The sequence below is a fragment of the Callorhinus ursinus genome, unplaced genomic scaffold (genome assembly GCF_003265705.2).
Source record: "Callorhinus ursinus isolate GAN/ISIS: 27379988/994484 unplaced genomic scaffold, GSC_fseal_2.0 scaffold15, whole genome shotgun sequence".
NCBI classification, from domain to species: Eukaryota; Metazoa; Chordata; class Mammalia; order Carnivora; family Otariidae; genus Callorhinus; species Callorhinus ursinus.
In genome coordinates, this window is record NW_027397077.1 from 10973959 (window position 1) to 10991174 (window position 17216).

Genomic DNA, 17216 nt, shown 5'->3' on the forward strand with positions numbered 1-17216 from the left:
TTTGGCTATTGTGGACATTGCTGCTATAAACATTGGGGTGCACGTACCCCTTTGGATCCCTACATTTGTATCTTTATGGTAAATACCCAGTAGTGCAATTGCTGGATCGGATGGTAGCTCTATTTTCAACTGTTTGAGGAACCTCCATACTGTTTTCCAGAGGGTTTGCACCAGCTTGCATTCCCACCAACAGTGTAAGAGGGTTCCCCTTTCTCCGCATCCCCGCCAACATCTGTCGTTTCCTGACTTGTTAATTTTAGCCATTCTGACTGGTGTGAGGTGGTATCTCATGGAGGTTTTGATTTGGATTTCCCTGATGCCGAGCGATGTTGAGCACTTTTTCATGTGTCTGTTGGCCATTTGGATGTCTTCTTTGGAGAAATGTCTGTTCATGTCTTCTGCGCATTTCTTGATTGGATTATTTGTTCTTTGGGTGTTGAGTTTGATAAGTTCTTTATAGATTTTGGATACTAGCCCTTTATCTGATATGTCATTTGCAAATATTTTCTCCCATTCTGTCAGTTGTCTTTTGGTTTTGTGGACTGTTTCTTTTGCTGTGCAAAAGCTTTTTATCTTGATGAAATCCCAATAGTTCATTTTTGCCCTTGTTTCCCTTGCCTTTGGCGATGTTTCTAGGAAGAAGATTTTGTTGTTTTGATTGATTTTCAACAGTTTTCTTATACTGTGCCTTGGTATTGGTTTTTGGTGTGTGATTATCTTGCTGGTGATTTATTAAGCTTCTTGGATTGGTATGTTTATAAATTTTATCAAATTTGAGATATGTAGCCACTATGTTTTCATTTCTTTTCAGTCCCTCCCCCACTGCACATGATTCTGGAATTTCATTTGCACATATATTCTTCTGTTCGATATTTTCCTACTGTCTAAGTGTCACTTGTAAGATCTGACTTTCTTAACTAAGAAAAAGAAAATTCTCTTTCAAACTTCCTTTCTCCCTCCCTCTCTCTCTCTCTCTCTTTCTCTCTCTGTTTCAATTTCAATTACTTCCATTATTATATCTTTAGGTTCACTGACTTTTCTTCTGAAATGTCTAAATTGCAGTTAAGGCAATCCTGTCCATCCTGTGACCCTTTTTTTTTTTATTTTAAGTACCATGATTTTCAACCCTATGGGTTTTATTTGGTTTTGATTTTTACTCGGTTTTGGCATTTGTTTTTAGTTTTTAGTCCTGTCTTCATAATGTTCAAGTTTCCCTTTAAATCCTTGATTGTATCTTTAATAAATAATTTAAAGTCATGGTTTCTAGTTGCATCATTTCTGGGTATATTTCTATTGATTGATTGTTTTCCTTCTTAAGAGTCACATTTTTGTGTTTCTATATCTAGTAATTTTTTTTATTAAGTGTTGGACATAATGACATCATGATTGTGGGCATTGTGGTAAGTGTCTGGATTTTGTTGTCTTCCTTTAGAGTGTTGAGCTCTGTTCTGGTGGCCAGTTAATTTACTTATGTATGAGCTTGGCCCTTTAAATGCTTGGTTTTAAGCTTTGGTTAGGCAGGTTTGGTGTATCTTTCAGTCTAAGGCTAGTTTAGTTTTAATCCTAGGAACAATCTTTTTGGGGTTCCTACCAAATGTTCCAGGTTTAACAGAGAACTCTATTCTGACTGGTTGGAACTTGTAAATTCCCAGCCATAGTTGGAGCCTAGTGGCTTTTTTTAGCTTACAGCTTTACTGAAGTTCTCCTCCCCACCCCACCCCAACCCCTGTAATTGTGCTTTGCCCAGTCTTGTAGAGTCTCACCCTATACATACTCATTTTAGTATTACATCAAAGACTCAAGAAGACCTCCCTCTAAATTTCTGGAGCTCTTTCTCTGTATAGCTTTCTCTCTCCAGTGCTCTACTTTGAAAATTCCAGCCACCTCAGCCTCTATAAACTCTGATTAATTCCTCCTCAATTCAGCATAACTACTAGGCTTTGCATGGGCCCAACCTCCCTACTCTAGGGTTTTGTAACTGCCTCCAGGCAGAGTATCATGAGTCTCATCTCAGTTTTGTGCCTTCTAGAAAGTGAAGTCTGTGTTGATTGTTGGCCAATATAAAAGGACTTTTTTGTGTGTATTCTGTCCACTTAATTACTTGTTTGTGTCAAGAGAGCTAATCCAATACTAGTTATTCTATTGTGACCACAGTAGAAATTTAGAAATAAAAGATGATGATGATTAGTTGATTAGTTTGTTGTATTTTCAAGGTTATTTAATTACATTGTTTCATTTATTTGTTCATATTCAATATTAACAAACATATTGGGTTTAGATTACTGTTACCAGAGAATAATGTTCATCTTTTTTTTTTAACTTTTTAAGACAGTGACAATTTATTGGATATGACATTGAAATAATTTTTGTTTATATGTAATACTATACTAAGTCAGTTTAATTGCAAGATAGCCCTATTTATGCTTCTTTTTTTGTTCCTTGATCACGTTCCCTAACTTCTGAATTCAATATAAATGACAGCATTTTGTAGCTCAGGTTTTGGCATTTGGATTCAGTCAGAAGTATATGTTTTAATGTGAACTTCAGAAGTATATTAGCCTCTTTGAGATTTGGGCCTAAGTGTCACTGGTAAGATCTGACTTTCTTAACTCAGAGAAAGAATATCCTGTAATAACAACAACAACAAAAAGCACTAGGAAATAAAGATATTGGATAAGAGTTACTCTGTTTTATGATTTAATTATAAACTAATGAAGACCATGAGAAAAATTCCACTGTAAATACACATGGACTTTAAAATTATAGGAACATGTGTTTGGCAAAATGTGCTTAAAGATTGCCAAACACCAGATTTGGGGGGGTGGGGAGCAAAATGTATTTTGAGAGATCAGCAGTTCTAGCATATTAATAGGTCTCCTCCTTTCTAGACGTGACCAAAACAAGCCTGAAGTAGTGTGGTAGTCAGTGTGTCAGCAGGCTTGAGTGAAGGACAAAGCTCCCTTCTGTTCTACTGCCAAGCAGACCACTTAAATTTTCGTTTTATGTTGGATTCCCTTCATTATCCATTTATAGATTATTCTAAGCTTTTTTTAGAAAAAGACTAATTGGATTGTGTGACTTGTTTATCCCATTGGGTCAAAAAACAAGGTTTGGAGTCAGTCTTAGTTTCCCCATGTTTGGAATGTAAGTGAATATATCTGGCCCTTAGAGTTGTGTGAGAATTTCTCATGAGGATGTATTCAGAGGCCTTAACTCCTGGCCTGGCTTAGAGTCAGCACTCAGCATGTGCAAGTTCTCATTGTTAGTAAATAGCATCCACTCTTGACTTTCAAAGTGCTCAGATGCACAAAGAGAATTAGTATCATTCAACTCATGGCTTTGCCAGCTCTTCCTCTCTCCAGGTTAACATAAAATATATTCATTGATGGGTGAAGTTGAAAACAGTATGGAAGAGAAGGAAATATTCATAGATTTTTCGTAGAGAAGAACTCATAAACTAGAATTATAGACAAGAATCACAGAGTGGGAAGTTTCCTGAAGGATCTCCTAATTGAGAACATCAACAGAGGATTATCTGTCACCCACAGCTCACACCTTTACCCTCAAATGTTTATTTAATGTGTCCACTTCTGTGAGACACAAAATTGATAGATAAACTACATAGTCTCTTGCTTTTACGTAATAGGTTATAATGGTTTTTTTTTAATTTTTTTATTGTTATGTTAGGTTATAATGTTTTTTTCCTGGGCAACAGGAAGTAGAAGGACCTTTAAGTTATAGATATCAAGATAGAGATCATCCATCAGTGAAATGTAAAACTTACCAGGTTGGCCACTAAAGACTATGGCACTGACACTGGCCCATCCTTTGTGAGTATGCAGAATACATGTGCACTTTCTTTTCTGGCCTCTTTGATTTTTTCTGTGTCAAATTCTGTCTATATAGATTTTTTTTCCACTGCAGACAGAGAGGGTGACTGGAGATCCTTTCACTTTATAATTAACAAAGGATGTGTATTGAGGGGAGGGTCTTTCTGGTCATCTTTCTTAGTGGCCTAATATTTCTAGTTAAGTTGCTACACAGACTTCTTTGTGGTTCAACAGTTTGGCAGATCCCTGCAAACTCTCTCTTGGAAGACATCTGTTGAGTGAAGTAATGGTTTCATTGCAAACTCTTGAGTTTTCATTAATTTTCCTCTGTGGGTTTTCAATGTCTCCTTTTGTGGGGAGAGTGGGAACCCATTCATCTCTTTTGGAGGGTTTCACGTTCTTTGGCTCATCATCTCCCCTGGTAAGACCTTCCTTGGAGGACCATTCTGGCCGCTGCTGACCCTTTGGTTCTCTGAGTCTATGACCTGCCAGATGGGCTCTCTGCTTCCAGACATCAAGGCCCATATGTCTCCCAGGTGGCTGCAGATCCAGGTGATGGAAAGCTGAAAGAAAGTATCAGTACCTTCCTCTGTTGCACCCCTGTTGGTACTTCTCCTCCTACATCCCTTTCTCCCCCAACCTTCTCGGTACAATGTCTCCTTATAAGGCCCTGAGTTGGCTCCAAGTTCATAGTCTCAGAGGAATTATATGACATGCATAAATTATGAAACATTTTTGCAAATTAAGTTTTAATTAAAACCAGCAGCTCAGAGCATCCAACTGGAAGCAGTCACAATGTTGAAAAGTGACACTGGTAGGGTGGGAGTTCAAGAGAAGGTCTGAGTGGGTTTGCATCCTGTTCAGATATTTCCAAAATGAATCCTGCAGAAAAGAGCTTCCTTCCCTATCAGATCCTCCTTAATCTACACTGATCCCTGGACTGCCATGTGGACCAATGTGGTTTTCAAACAGGAGATACAAATGTATCATGGTAGTGGTTTTATCTGGACTTTGCCAAATTCCCCTTTGATTCTACCAATCCATGTTCTCACAGGAAACCGGCAGGACTGTGGGCTCCCCCACATTGCCAGAACTCCATATAATTTTTCAGCAAGATGACCACACAAAATAAAGCTGAAGAATGACAATTTTAATTGGAAACTTATTTTCCCAATACAATGCGGAGTTCGAGCCTGATGAGAAATGACTTCTTATTGTGAGAATTTTTAGAACATTATAACGAGCAAAATGTCTGGGGCTTTCCCCCAGCTGATAGTCCTTAGCTATATGTAATGTGAGAATTGTTCTGGTCTGCCCATTAATAATCCACATTTTCCAGTGTCCCCTAAAATGTCTGCCATCAAGTGAATAATTTATGCAGGCTTGCTTTTCATCTGGGCAGGGCTCTCCTGCTGGAACAAAAACACCAGATTTTTTTGATCCAAAATTAAGTTTGAAAAATATGACCTTTAGTTATCAATCCACTTCTTTTCCACTAAATAACCTGGAGGTGCTAGTCTGCAGTAAGCAAGGCAGTGCTCTCTGGAGACCCACAACAGAGTGAACCCTTTGGCCATTTGGGGATTTTAAAGTTGAATATCCTCTCTCTCTCTCTAAGTCATTTGAACTCTGGAAAAAGTTCATCCATATAATCTAACCTTTAAAAATTACTGGAAGATTTTTTAAGATGAAAATACATAGTGCTGGCTTGGGGTGGTGAAGTGAACATCGGAAAAAGAGAATCCTGCTCAGAGTGTAAATTAGGACAGCATTCTAGAAAGCACATGGACTGAAATATGCAATGCCCTTTAACTAATAATTCAGCTTCTTGAAAAGTTGAGAGTGTGTGCAACAGTTTTACTACAAAGATGTTTATTACAAACATGTGCACACTACAAGGATGTTTATTGCAGTCATTTACTTTAGTGACAAGGAGAATAGAGCCTAGATAGCTCATAAGTCATTTATCATATATTCAAATACTGGAATACTGTGTAGTCATTTAACATAATGTTAACTGAGGACAACAATGGATGTTGGGGGGGAAAATGGATGCTAGTGTCAGAGGTGGCCTTAAATTCTCCTTTTGCCTCTCTTTGACATCTGATTTTCTACAAGGAACATGCATTGCTGATATGATTTTTGTTTTAAAGAAACACTTTAAAAAGCAAGTGTGTTACAAAGAAAGATCTTCTTATGCATTCTTTTTTGCTTTTAAACACACTGCTAGAAAAAATAAGTTAAAGTTCTGTTTGTACCCCAAACTAGATACTGAGAAATCATTAATAAATTGTATGTGGTCAGATAAGAGAACACTCAAACTGATAGAAGCAAGAAAATTTGGAGTACAGAGATAATCATTCTCCCCATGAGTCTTTCTAATAGGGCTTGAAGGACTTCTAGGATATGAAGCAAAAATTCCGATGGGGGCTTGAATAGAAAAATCAGTTCTATTTATTTTTTTTTATTGACCCCGTTTTTATTCCTGTCATCCAGTCTGCAGGGTTGTCTACCTCTACCACTGTTCTCCTTCCCACTCTCTCCCCTCTCATCATCACCATGAGCGGGGCTTGGTTGAAGCCATGAGCCCAGAGGGGGGGCCTCACCGAGGGAATTGCAGAATGAGCAACAGGGTGCCCATATTTAAGGAGGAAGAGGAGTGGAGAAAGTAAGACTATAAGAAGTGTAAGAAGTAGAGGAAGTAGACTGGCTGGAAGCCAGCGGGGAGGAGATTCTGAGAAACAGGACAATGACACAAAGAGATACCTTTTGTCTCCTGACTCATCTAACATTGTCGTAAAGACCAAAATATGATGCCCTGTGTTTTTGTGAGGAAATTTCACATATGCCATTGGAAAGCTTTTGAGGAAATTACTTCTGAGTATTTTTGAAATCGAGCAAAAATACAGAAATTTTTGATGGATCCCTTGACTTTTACAAGTAAAATCTAGTTGTGAGCGGCCATGGTGTATACTACATGTGACCAGCTCCCACTCTCTATGGGAATAATGAGAACTCAGTTCTCTCAGGATGTCCCCATGGCTCCTACTAAAGCTGGAAGCCACTAGAAGCTAAGTCCCATGGATGGACACGGGGCTCAAATGATGCCATGGGCACTGAGTTCTGCCCCTTTAGCTTCCCACCTTTTATAGTGTTGGCTTTTACTCTTAGGTCCCATTTGGTACACTGTTTGTAGAGGTGCATCCCCTCAGACACTAGTTGAGAGAGGAAAGGGAAGAGTATAGAAATGGGGAGAGGGATGTAATTATTGATTACTTCTTTAAAAGTCCTCACTAGACTAGTTTAGGTCACATGTCCACTCTGAGCCATTTGCTGTGGCCAGGGGAGAGTGATGAGTTGGTTGGCTTAGGTCGTGGCACTGTCCACATCAAGGAGCTTGGAAGAGAGCCTTACCCAAAGCATGGGAACTACTACAAAAAGAAGGGGCTTATGTTGAAAGCAAAGAGACACACGTCCATTGAAAGAGTTACATACTGCCTAAGACACCTTATCCAGGCTTTATTACTTCTTCACATAACCACTGTGAAGAAGTGATGGCCCACTGAGGGAGATTATGATTCCAGGTCCATGGGCTCATTTATGGACCATGAGGTACTTGGTTATTAGTATAATCTCTCATACACTATAATATTGGGGCCAACTCTGAAAACTGCAGAGGTTACAAGGTCAAGGGGTAAAGAGAGCAACTATTATGGGCTGGTGGCTGTTGTAGGTTCTCAGCAGGTATTTATCTCATGCAATCCTCACATTAATCCCTTGTAATAGTGTTACTATTACAGTCTTAGAGATGAGAAACCCAGAGCTCTGAGAGAATATATTATCGTCCAAGTCCTCACAGCTAGTAAATGGTAGAGGTAGGATTTGAAACCTGGCCTACCAGATTCTAAGGCTCTCCTTCCTTCATCCCTTCGTTCTGCTTCCTTTCCTTCTCTCCTTTTTCCCCTTCCTTCCTTCCTTCCTTCCTTCCTTCCTTCCTTCCTTCCTTCCTTCCTTCCTTCCTTTCTCTCCTTCTCTCCTTTCTCTGTTCCTCCAACAAATATGTACTGAATGATTAGCAAGGGCCAGGTACCGTACAGGTGTACTCTGTGGTGATAAAACAATGAATACAATAGATGTGGGCCCTGAATGAATCTTAAATTCTTATGTGGAGAGGTAATTAGAAAGTAAACAAGAAGATTACAGAAGGTGATACATGCTAAGACAGGAATAAACAAGATGATGTCAGAGAAAGACACTTGGTTGAGATAGGGACTTCAGTCAGAGGAGATACCAGCAGAGCTGCAATCTGACAGATGGGTAGGAATTGGTGAGGCCCGGCTTGTGGGGGGTGTCATGGAATTGGCATGGGCAGGGGACAGAGCATTAGGCCACCAGAGAAAATAGCCACACAAAGCCTTTGAGGCAAGTGAGGGCTGGCAAAGTACCAGGTTTATACATTTAGATTATTTTGCATGCAGTATAGAGATGGGGCTGGGGGGAAGAATCAAAGGGAGGGGATGGAAGAGCCACAGTTGTGGCTTGGCATGGGGTGGCAGAAGTGGATGGATGTGGGACAGAAACTACACCGCCAAATCTTAGCTCATCAGAGCCTTTCCGTCCTTGGTGTACAGGTTTTGGAGTTTGAGCCAATTAGCAGAACTTCCTCTGATATATAAGAGGAATAGGGATCTTTATCCACATTGCTTAATGAAGAAGAATGGAAGATTATAAATGCAAACATGCACAATAAAAATAAATGAACACAAGGAAACTTTGCAACAAGCAGGGATTTATCACTCATTCATAAGGCCTGAGGCAAAGGGCCAGTTTTACAAATGGAGTAAACATATGTAGGCCAGGCTTTTTTTGTTTTGTTTTGTTTTATACAGTTGGCAGGAAAATACTTTGTTTCCCATTTGGTCTTTACATATTTCATAGTGAAATGTGTTGTTTTGATCAATAGATCTTTAATTGGAGTTTAATTTTTGAAAAGGAGTCCATTCAACTCCGGAACTTCATTGAGCAAGAGTGATGGATGGATGTCCCCTCTGTTTCCCTGTGACTCTGTGCAGAACTCTGAGATATAAATGAAGTGAATAAGGAAAGTTAAAGCAAAAGCGCTCCCTTCCCTTGGTGGAGGTGCTGTCTCACTTTGAAGCACCTTTATTTAGCTTCAGGGTCTCAGAGCACTCTCTGAACTCCCACCTCCCCCCTCGCTCCTTACTGCTCTTTTCACTGGCTCCCTTTGGCTTCCAGACCTCTATCTGGTGGAATGTTCCTGTTCTGTCCTTGACACAAGCTCTCTTCTATCTGCATGCACTCCCTGAGTGACCTTGTCGGCATACCGATGGTGACCATGTTGCCCACCCTACACTTCTGCCTGCCAGTCTAAGAGATATCCTAAAATTGTCAATTGTAGAAAAACTCAACTCTGGAGAGCTTTCCTCAAATACTCTCCTCCTTTTGTCTTCCTCTTTTCAGTAAATGGCTGTTCCATTTTTGCATTTGCATGGACCTAAACCCTTGGATGCACTCTTGATGTCTCTCCTCCCATATTATCTTATCAATCTCTATCAAGTCTGCTCTGAAATAGATCTAAGGTCAGACCACTGCCCGCCACCTCCACCACCAGCACCCTGATTCAGTGCTCCATTATTTCTCATCCGGATTATTCACTGCCCTTCCTACTGGTCCCTCTTCTCGAATCCTGTCTTTGCTGCTTTCTGGCCATGTGACCTTGTGGTTCCATCATCTACAAAACTGGGGTAATAATAGAACTTACCTAATAATGTTCCTGTGAGTTTTCAATAAATTAATATAGGTGAAGCAATTAGAATGGTGAATAGCTGGCCATAGCTGTTATAATTGCCTGTCATTACTGCTGTCCTCACCATCCTAGTATGTGGTTTTCATCCTCAAGATAACCTCACAGTCCAGAATGACTGCTAGAGCACCAGCCATCACAGGTACCTTACTGGCAGCAGGATGGAGGGAGTCCTTTTAAGGACACTATCTGGAAAAGCCACATCCGTGGATATCTCATTGACCATGGCTGAACCACTTAGCCATATCAACCTCTAACAGGGTCATTTAGCTACTCTGGCTAAAAGTTTGGTTTCTGTTACCAAAAAAAGAAGGGCAGCATAGCAGTTACTGCAAGTAGTAGTAACTCTACCGTGAATGGGAGGCATGTGATATTATGAGGGCATGTGATGAGGACATATGATGCAAGAGGTCAGACAAGGCTTTTTTGAGGTAATGACAACTGACCAGAGAAGTAGGCATTTGCTAGGCTAGCAGGGAGGGGTATGAGGGAGAGTCCCAGGATGAGGAGAGAATAAGTGTAAATGTCTGCGACAGGAAAGGGCATGGTAAATATTTATGCTACACGGTGACATCATGCACCACATACTGAGAACTGTGGTAAGCTGGATTTTCTGTCTCCATCCAGACTCTCCCATAATGGGTGGTGCTGGAATTTCTCATTCCCCTTTCCAGTATGGGAGATGCCCAGATGGAATGGCCTGAGAAGTCCTTCAGGAACTTGGGTTGGTGCTAGTGCCCTCGGTCTGCATGAGGAGCAGCACCTTGAGCCTGATGGATAAAACAGAGTTGGGGCTGCTGAGAGACTTGACTTTGACCCTCAGCTCAAGCATTTCCTGCCTGAGTGACCTTGGCAAGGTACTGAGCTATTCTAAATATTATCTGTTTCCTCATCTATAAACTGAATGATACTACTGTCTAACTTGGAGGGAGGTCCGCTGTGAGGACCAACATTGCTCAAGATGAAAAAGCGCTTAGCCAAGTACCTGGTCCATTGAGAGTATCCACTAAAGAGTGGCTTGTGCTGTTTTTACTGTCATCTTCATCTTCATCACCTTTCCTCTCCTCCATTCTCTTTCGAATGACACTTTCTCAGTTTTTCCACGTTCAAATGTCAGGTATCTCATGGATGCATCCAGTGCCCAGCTTTTCTTCAGGAATGTGGGAGCCCAGAACATACCACTACTTTTTTCTTTCTTTACCCTTCCTTTTAAAAAGTGACTGGAGGATGTGCACAGTTGGATAGAGAATTGTACAACTTGGAGTTTAGCCTGGAAGCAACCTGAAGCTGCCCATGCAGACTCTTATATAGTAAGTGAAGAAACAGATCCAGAGATGTAGAGCTAGGTTGACAATGCCTAGGTGGCTTTTGTAAAGACATTTCCTCAGCTTAGACCACATGATGATGGGAAGTTCCCAGGCTGGCTTTATGTGCATCCATGGGTCAGTGAGACAGTCTGCACATATATAGACATCCATGTCGGGCATATGGGAATCTGAGAGCTCATGTCCATCCTTCTGTCTGATTTCTTTTTCTCTTGAAATCTGTCATCTTGGGTCATCAACATGGTGTATTTGGGGAGGTGGTGTGGATTCAAGGCAGTTAGTCCAACTCTCTTTCCCTAGCATCAGCCTTAGGTATACCCTAGTCACAAGGTACCTTCTTTAACAGGTTGGACACCAGTTACAGGCACAGCTTAGAGAATTTCATAAAGACTTACATACAGGGTAAATATCCTCATGCCCTAGTGGTGCTTGTGACCTAGCAGGGAAGAGGCATTAAACAAATAAGTTATGTAGAAATCATAGATGGGCTCAGAACTACAAAGAAAAAGTATAGGAAGACCTTGAGAGATCATCGTGTCCAGGGATATGGTTTGCCATTCCTGAGTTTTTAACCCACAAAGGATATTGCCATTTGGCTCTTACATTCTTTCCAACAAAACTCAGACATAACTTCAGAATCCTTCTCAACATGGCCCTCCAGACAGCCATTACTAATCAGTCAGACTTGGCTATCAAGACAAAATCTATTGGCCATCCAAGATTTGGCACATTTCCCAGCCCTCCCTCCACCATCCCTTTTTCCAGACAAGCATCTGGCCAAAGGCTGGAAGGCACATGGCTCAAGACTCCAGCCAGAGGCCCCAAGTGTCCGGCTTGTCAGGTTCCCAGCTCAGGCTTCTGTACACCGTCTGTGACTGTTGGGTGGATGATATGTCGTCAGGGGAACTGACTCCCAAGTAGTAGCATCTGTGGCTGCTAATGATCTGATCTAAATATGCTGTGTTCTATTCTGAAGCTCATTCTCAGAGGTCCAACCTGTTGAGGGCACTGCAAGCTGTAATTTCTGTTCCTTCAAAGCTCTGATAGGAAAGTGGTTCTTTGTTCTCATGAGTTATTTCTTGAGGAAAATACATGTTTTGTGGAGAGTTTGAGGACAGTCTTAAACTGAGGACATCACCACAAAGGCCTGGTCTCTCATTTTCCTTCTCATGTGCTTAAATGGGTGAGTCAAAAAGAGGTGTTTCCTGCTTGGCTGAGATGAAGCTTCCAGAAAGAGAGAGAGAAAGGGTAGCTCTCCTTTCAGAGGCTGTCAAGTCCGGCAGTTGTGCAGGACTGAACCTTGGTATTTATTTTACAGTTCATCAAACATTTGTAATTCTCAGGGCCCCCCATGCATTTCATATGACAGGCTGTGATTCAACACAAATGCTTTCCTAAGGAAATGTGCATTTATCATTCCCTTAATGTTCGTGTCTCCACCATTTCTTTCCCATCGTATGAAAAAAATGTTTAATATGTAAAAGACTTTACTTGAAGTGATCCCTCATTTTAGGCTCAATTTCTCACCCCTTGATACATATTTTCTGAACTCTTAAGAAGCACTGGAGGAACTCACAAGCTTCCTTTTGGAATAGTGGCCACCATAACCATAACTAGGATGAAAGAATCAGAAAAGCATGCTTGTACTATTCCTATTTCCTTAAATCGGGAGACCTTTTGGGATAAAACTGCTTGAAAAATGAGTGTTGGAGAGGTTGGGTCTGCTCTTCATGGACATTCTCCAAATTATTCTGGAGTTGTCTCTGAGATCCAAGGCATTTTGTTGGCTTATGTCTATCCCTTCTGCCGTTTGCTGGGCTCTATCCACAGGTGCAGGGCCGAAGCCCTCGTCTTAGTGCATATGAAGAGAGAGCCTTCTTCCCAGGGCTAAATGAATGGGGAAGGCAAAAGGTTCAAATGGGACCCCAAGATGTCTGGTTTAGTTATTTTTGTGTCTTCTAGCACTTCCAATGTTATAAGCTCTAGAGAGAAAGAGAAAAGTCTGCTGTCTAATTTCCTAGTGTTCATGGCCTTTGCTGTGTGAGTTGGGTTGAATTTGTACCTTCTAAAGTTAGGCAACCCAGCTCTACAATTTATTATCTATGGGACATTATATAATTACTTACCCTCTAGGTTCCATTTTATTTTTCATCTATAAAATGAGGATAATAAGGGTACTACTGGGTTGCTTTGATTTGGTAGGATAATGCAAATAAAAGGCTTAAAACAGTGTCTGGTGACAAGTTCACACACAATAAATGTTAGTCTCTATGATGAGAAGTAAGTCTTGAAAATTATGTAACTCCTAGATTTGGTATTTAATACACGGATAATGTAATTTCCATTTCAGATTAGAAAAATGCTTTTCAAAACATCACATGCTCTAATGGCAGTCACAAACACAGTGGCATTAAACCACAGCCTAATAGTCTCAATGTTGAAAAATAGGCAAGTATGTCTCGTAAATGTTCGTCTTTTCCCACATACCTGTAATTTCAGTTTCTTGCCTGTACCATTGAGAAAGCTATTATGTCTTATTTTATGGGTTAACTGACTGCCTTTTCATTGTTCTTAGAATATCAGCTTTATTTCAAATGCACAAATCCTTGTGCATGCTTTCTTAACCATCAGTAAAGGAAACAATGTGCTACAAAACAAGAAAAATTGACTTTAAAAACAGAACATTCTTCTAATGGTCTTACCTTTATGTACAGAAGGGTTTCTCAACTTTGGCACAATCGGCATGTGGGCTAGATAATTCTTTTTTGTGGGGGCTATCCCCTGCATTGTAAGATAAAGCAGCATCCCTGGTCTCTACCCACTAGAAGCCAATATCTCTGGCTCCCTCCCCTCACCAGTTTTAACAACCCCAGATGTCCCCAGAAAGTCCTCCTCTACTAGGAAACCATTGGTGTGCAAGAAGGAGGAATTGGGTCTTGGAAATGTGTGTTTGTGGCCACTGAACAGAAGAACCTCAGGTCTAGCATTGCAGGAAGTTGCCAAACTGCCTGCATGGGCGTGGTGATTCCCAAAACATGTGCTCACAGATTATCTGTTGATACTCTGGATTCAGACAGCAGGTTGAATAATCAGCACCGTAGCTTAATTTGGGGAAATTACATGGCTTTAGTTTTATTTCCCTCTTTTTCTCCCAGTTTTGGTTTTTCCATTTGCCAATAGTGATCAAATGAAGTTTTACAGTTAATCTTGACTTTTTATGTAATGATTGCTTTTTTCTTTTCTTTTTGTTTTGTTTTCCTATTTGTTTTTCAGCTCCCTCAGGCACAAAAGGTAAACTCTTTTCCATAACATTGCAGTCTTCCCCAGAACTCACGAATTGTGCATGTCTCCATGATTTTGTGCATTCAGTACTGTTCATGACCAGTGAAATGGTTTTCCTCTTAAAACTTCAAAAGCCTGAGGTTGGGCAGGAGCAGAAAGACCACCAGACTCATCTGTCCACTGTCTCCCTGCCAAGTTTGTCCCATCAAAGAACCCTATTGTGGCCAGTAGTTTGGGGGCAACTTGCACCCATACATTTTGCTAAGAATTCTCAAATAATAGGTCAAAGGTCAGTTTCGCACATTCCTTTAAACACAGCATTCCAGGTCTTCCCTGAGGTACTTTCCCAGGGATACAGCTAATGTGAATAATTTGTAAGACCCAGTGACTAAGTTTAGATTCTGGGCTCTTAAGCCAAATATCTGAAGACTCCCCGTGGGTTTCATTAATTGCAAAATCAATAGCTCCTTTGCTTGTCTCATCGCCTGTACCACCTGGAGAGAATTAGAGCAAAGTTCTTGCCAAAGTCAGACCCTTTCACTGGTCCTCATTGTCTGTCTGAGATGATCTGGTTTCACCATGTAGAATGTTCTCTGTCTAGTAAGATTCCATGTGATTGCCATGCTGGCTTTGCTATGTTGTCCCCATGGCATGTCATTGTATCCTAAGGACAGTTACAGAAGAAAACATGACACATGATGCCTGCTGACTTGTTCTGGGATATTTCACAAACACAAGCAAGATTTCCAGAAGACACAGTGATTTCTGGGGGCCAGATGTGGGTTGGTTTTGTTTCAAGAGTTGAGGTAAGGCACCTCCCGAAATGTAAGCAGTACCTCCCAAGCTTTCCAGTTTGGAGCAAAGATGATTTGATTCCTTCCTGTTGAGAGAGATAGCACAACTGCTCTACAAAAGACAGTCTGTTCAGACCATATGGACAACCAGAGGCCTAGAAATCATTACACAATTACTCAAATATATTTGAGATATTTAAACAAGGCGAGACATGCTAGTGTGTGACTTGGCTTGTGGTAATGTTTGATTACACTTCAGTGCCATCACAAAAAGACTGAACACTTCATTAAAAGTTCAAGTATTTGAGTAGAACAACAGCTTCCAGAATAAATATATGGTCAAAATTCCACATTATCTGGAAGGATCGGCATCTTTAATAGGTCATGCTTTCTTAATTGCCCACACTTGAAATTTCTTTGTAAAGAGACTTAATGAATTCAGTGCCTAAAACTGGACTGGCCTCAACATACTGGAATTTATTCATCAAGCTCCCACTGAGCCATATACAGAAGCATTCTGTTGTAGAAGATTCCTCATGAATTTGAGGTGCCATCAGCCATGGAATTTTAAAACAAGGTTCGAAACAAACCAACACAGAATATGGTAAGAACAAAAGTTGCTGGGACATATGATTCTTCAACAGCACTTAGCTCCCTTCCCTCTTTCCTTCTGTCACTCACATCACATGCCGTGCAAATAGAAAGTTTGGAATTGAGGAGGATGCCCCAGTGCCTTTCTGAAAGACGCTGGACCATCCAAGGGCTTGCTGTGCAGCCCTGTGTCACAAGGAATAGCTCTCTCCCCCTCCAGTTCCTCACCATGGATACAAATCGTCTTTTTGTTAAAATAGAGAAAGGTATTTACCTTAAAAATTATTAAGAGCCCTGCATGAAAAATGGTCTCAGAACTCCTTGGAGTCATTTCTGGGCAATTCAGCTCTTTGGAGAAGGATGTAAATTAAACCTTAGGGATCTGGGCTGGAAGGAGGAGGGCAGCTGAGGAGGGTCACACCGCAGGTGGAAGGCACCCTGCCTCAGGGCAGCTTGTCTCAGTTGCTGGTGAATGAGTATCAGTGCCCCTCTCCATCCCCAGTGTTACTTCAGTGGCACCTGCAGGACACTCTTCTGGAAATACGAGATTCCTAAGAGCATCAGCCCTCCCTCAAACTCATTGTCCTGCTGCGTGACCAGCAAGGAATATGGTGGGTTGCATCCCAGCCTCCATCCATTTGTGCCCATGGGCGAGTTAATTAACTTCTCTAAGCTTTAGGATTCTTTTTATTTAACAAGAATGATAGACTAGTTTTCCAGTTTTGTTATGAGTTATTTCTCTTACTTGTGCCTAGCACAGAACCTGCCATGTACTAGACACTCACGAAACTTAAGAGTTTCTACTACCATTTGCATGTCTTGGCTCCTGATGCTCTAGAGCAGCAATCAAGAGAACATATGAGCAGATCATATGGGATGTGGTGGTCTGGGGCCTCTACAGTGATTTGTGCTTCTGACTCAAGCCTAGTGAATAATCAGGAGACGGCAAAAGTGCTGTGAAGATCCATGATGCTCCTCTATTTCATTAAAAACTCTCATTACCTGACTTCACCTTTTATGTGGAGTCAGAAGGAAATGCAGATTGGGCTTAAAACCCCAAGAAAGCAAAGGCTTCCAGGAACAATTGTTTTGAGACATTTCTTCCCAAAGCCTTTGACGTTACCCATAGATTTCAACCAGCCATGGACATGATTATAATGAGCCCCTTCCAACCCCCCAAGAGTTTGTTGTTCTGGGGGTAAAAGGGAGGCATCTCCAGCTGTTACGTCTTTGGCCTGCTTTTCACATGAGGTCATGGGTGCATACATTGGACCATATGGTGTCTGCATTTGTCCTGTGTTTTTGTTGGAATCTCTCTTTGTATCATCTGCAACTGTTTTCTCCATAAATATTTTAAATAGTTATGTCTCTGTAAACATGCTTACTTTAATCTCTTAGCTGATCTATCACTGAAAATGTCCCATTTGGGTGTCCCTCATATGTATGGTAGTCATTAATGATTGTTGGCTAGAAGTTATGGTTTTCATAATTCTGACATTTTGAGGGTCTTTCAAAACTTATCTTCTCGCTTATGACTATTTGCTAGAACAATGGTTTGCAAAAAGAATTT

At 40.9% G+C, this 17216-nt stretch overlaps 1 protein-coding gene across 1 annotated transcript in view; it reads left to right on the forward strand.

The window, feature by feature from the left end:
- The window catches only part of CACNA2D3 (calcium voltage-gated channel auxiliary subunit alpha2delta 3), an 876446-nt gene that overhangs the window by 605994 nt on the left and 253236 nt on the right, over positions 1-17216 (forward strand). The window contains exon 14 of the mRNA XM_025885299.2: positions 14253-14270. Coding sequence (XP_025741084.1) covers positions 14253-14270 — 18 coding nt within the window. The remainder of the gene's footprint in view (positions 1-14252; positions 14271-17216) is intronic.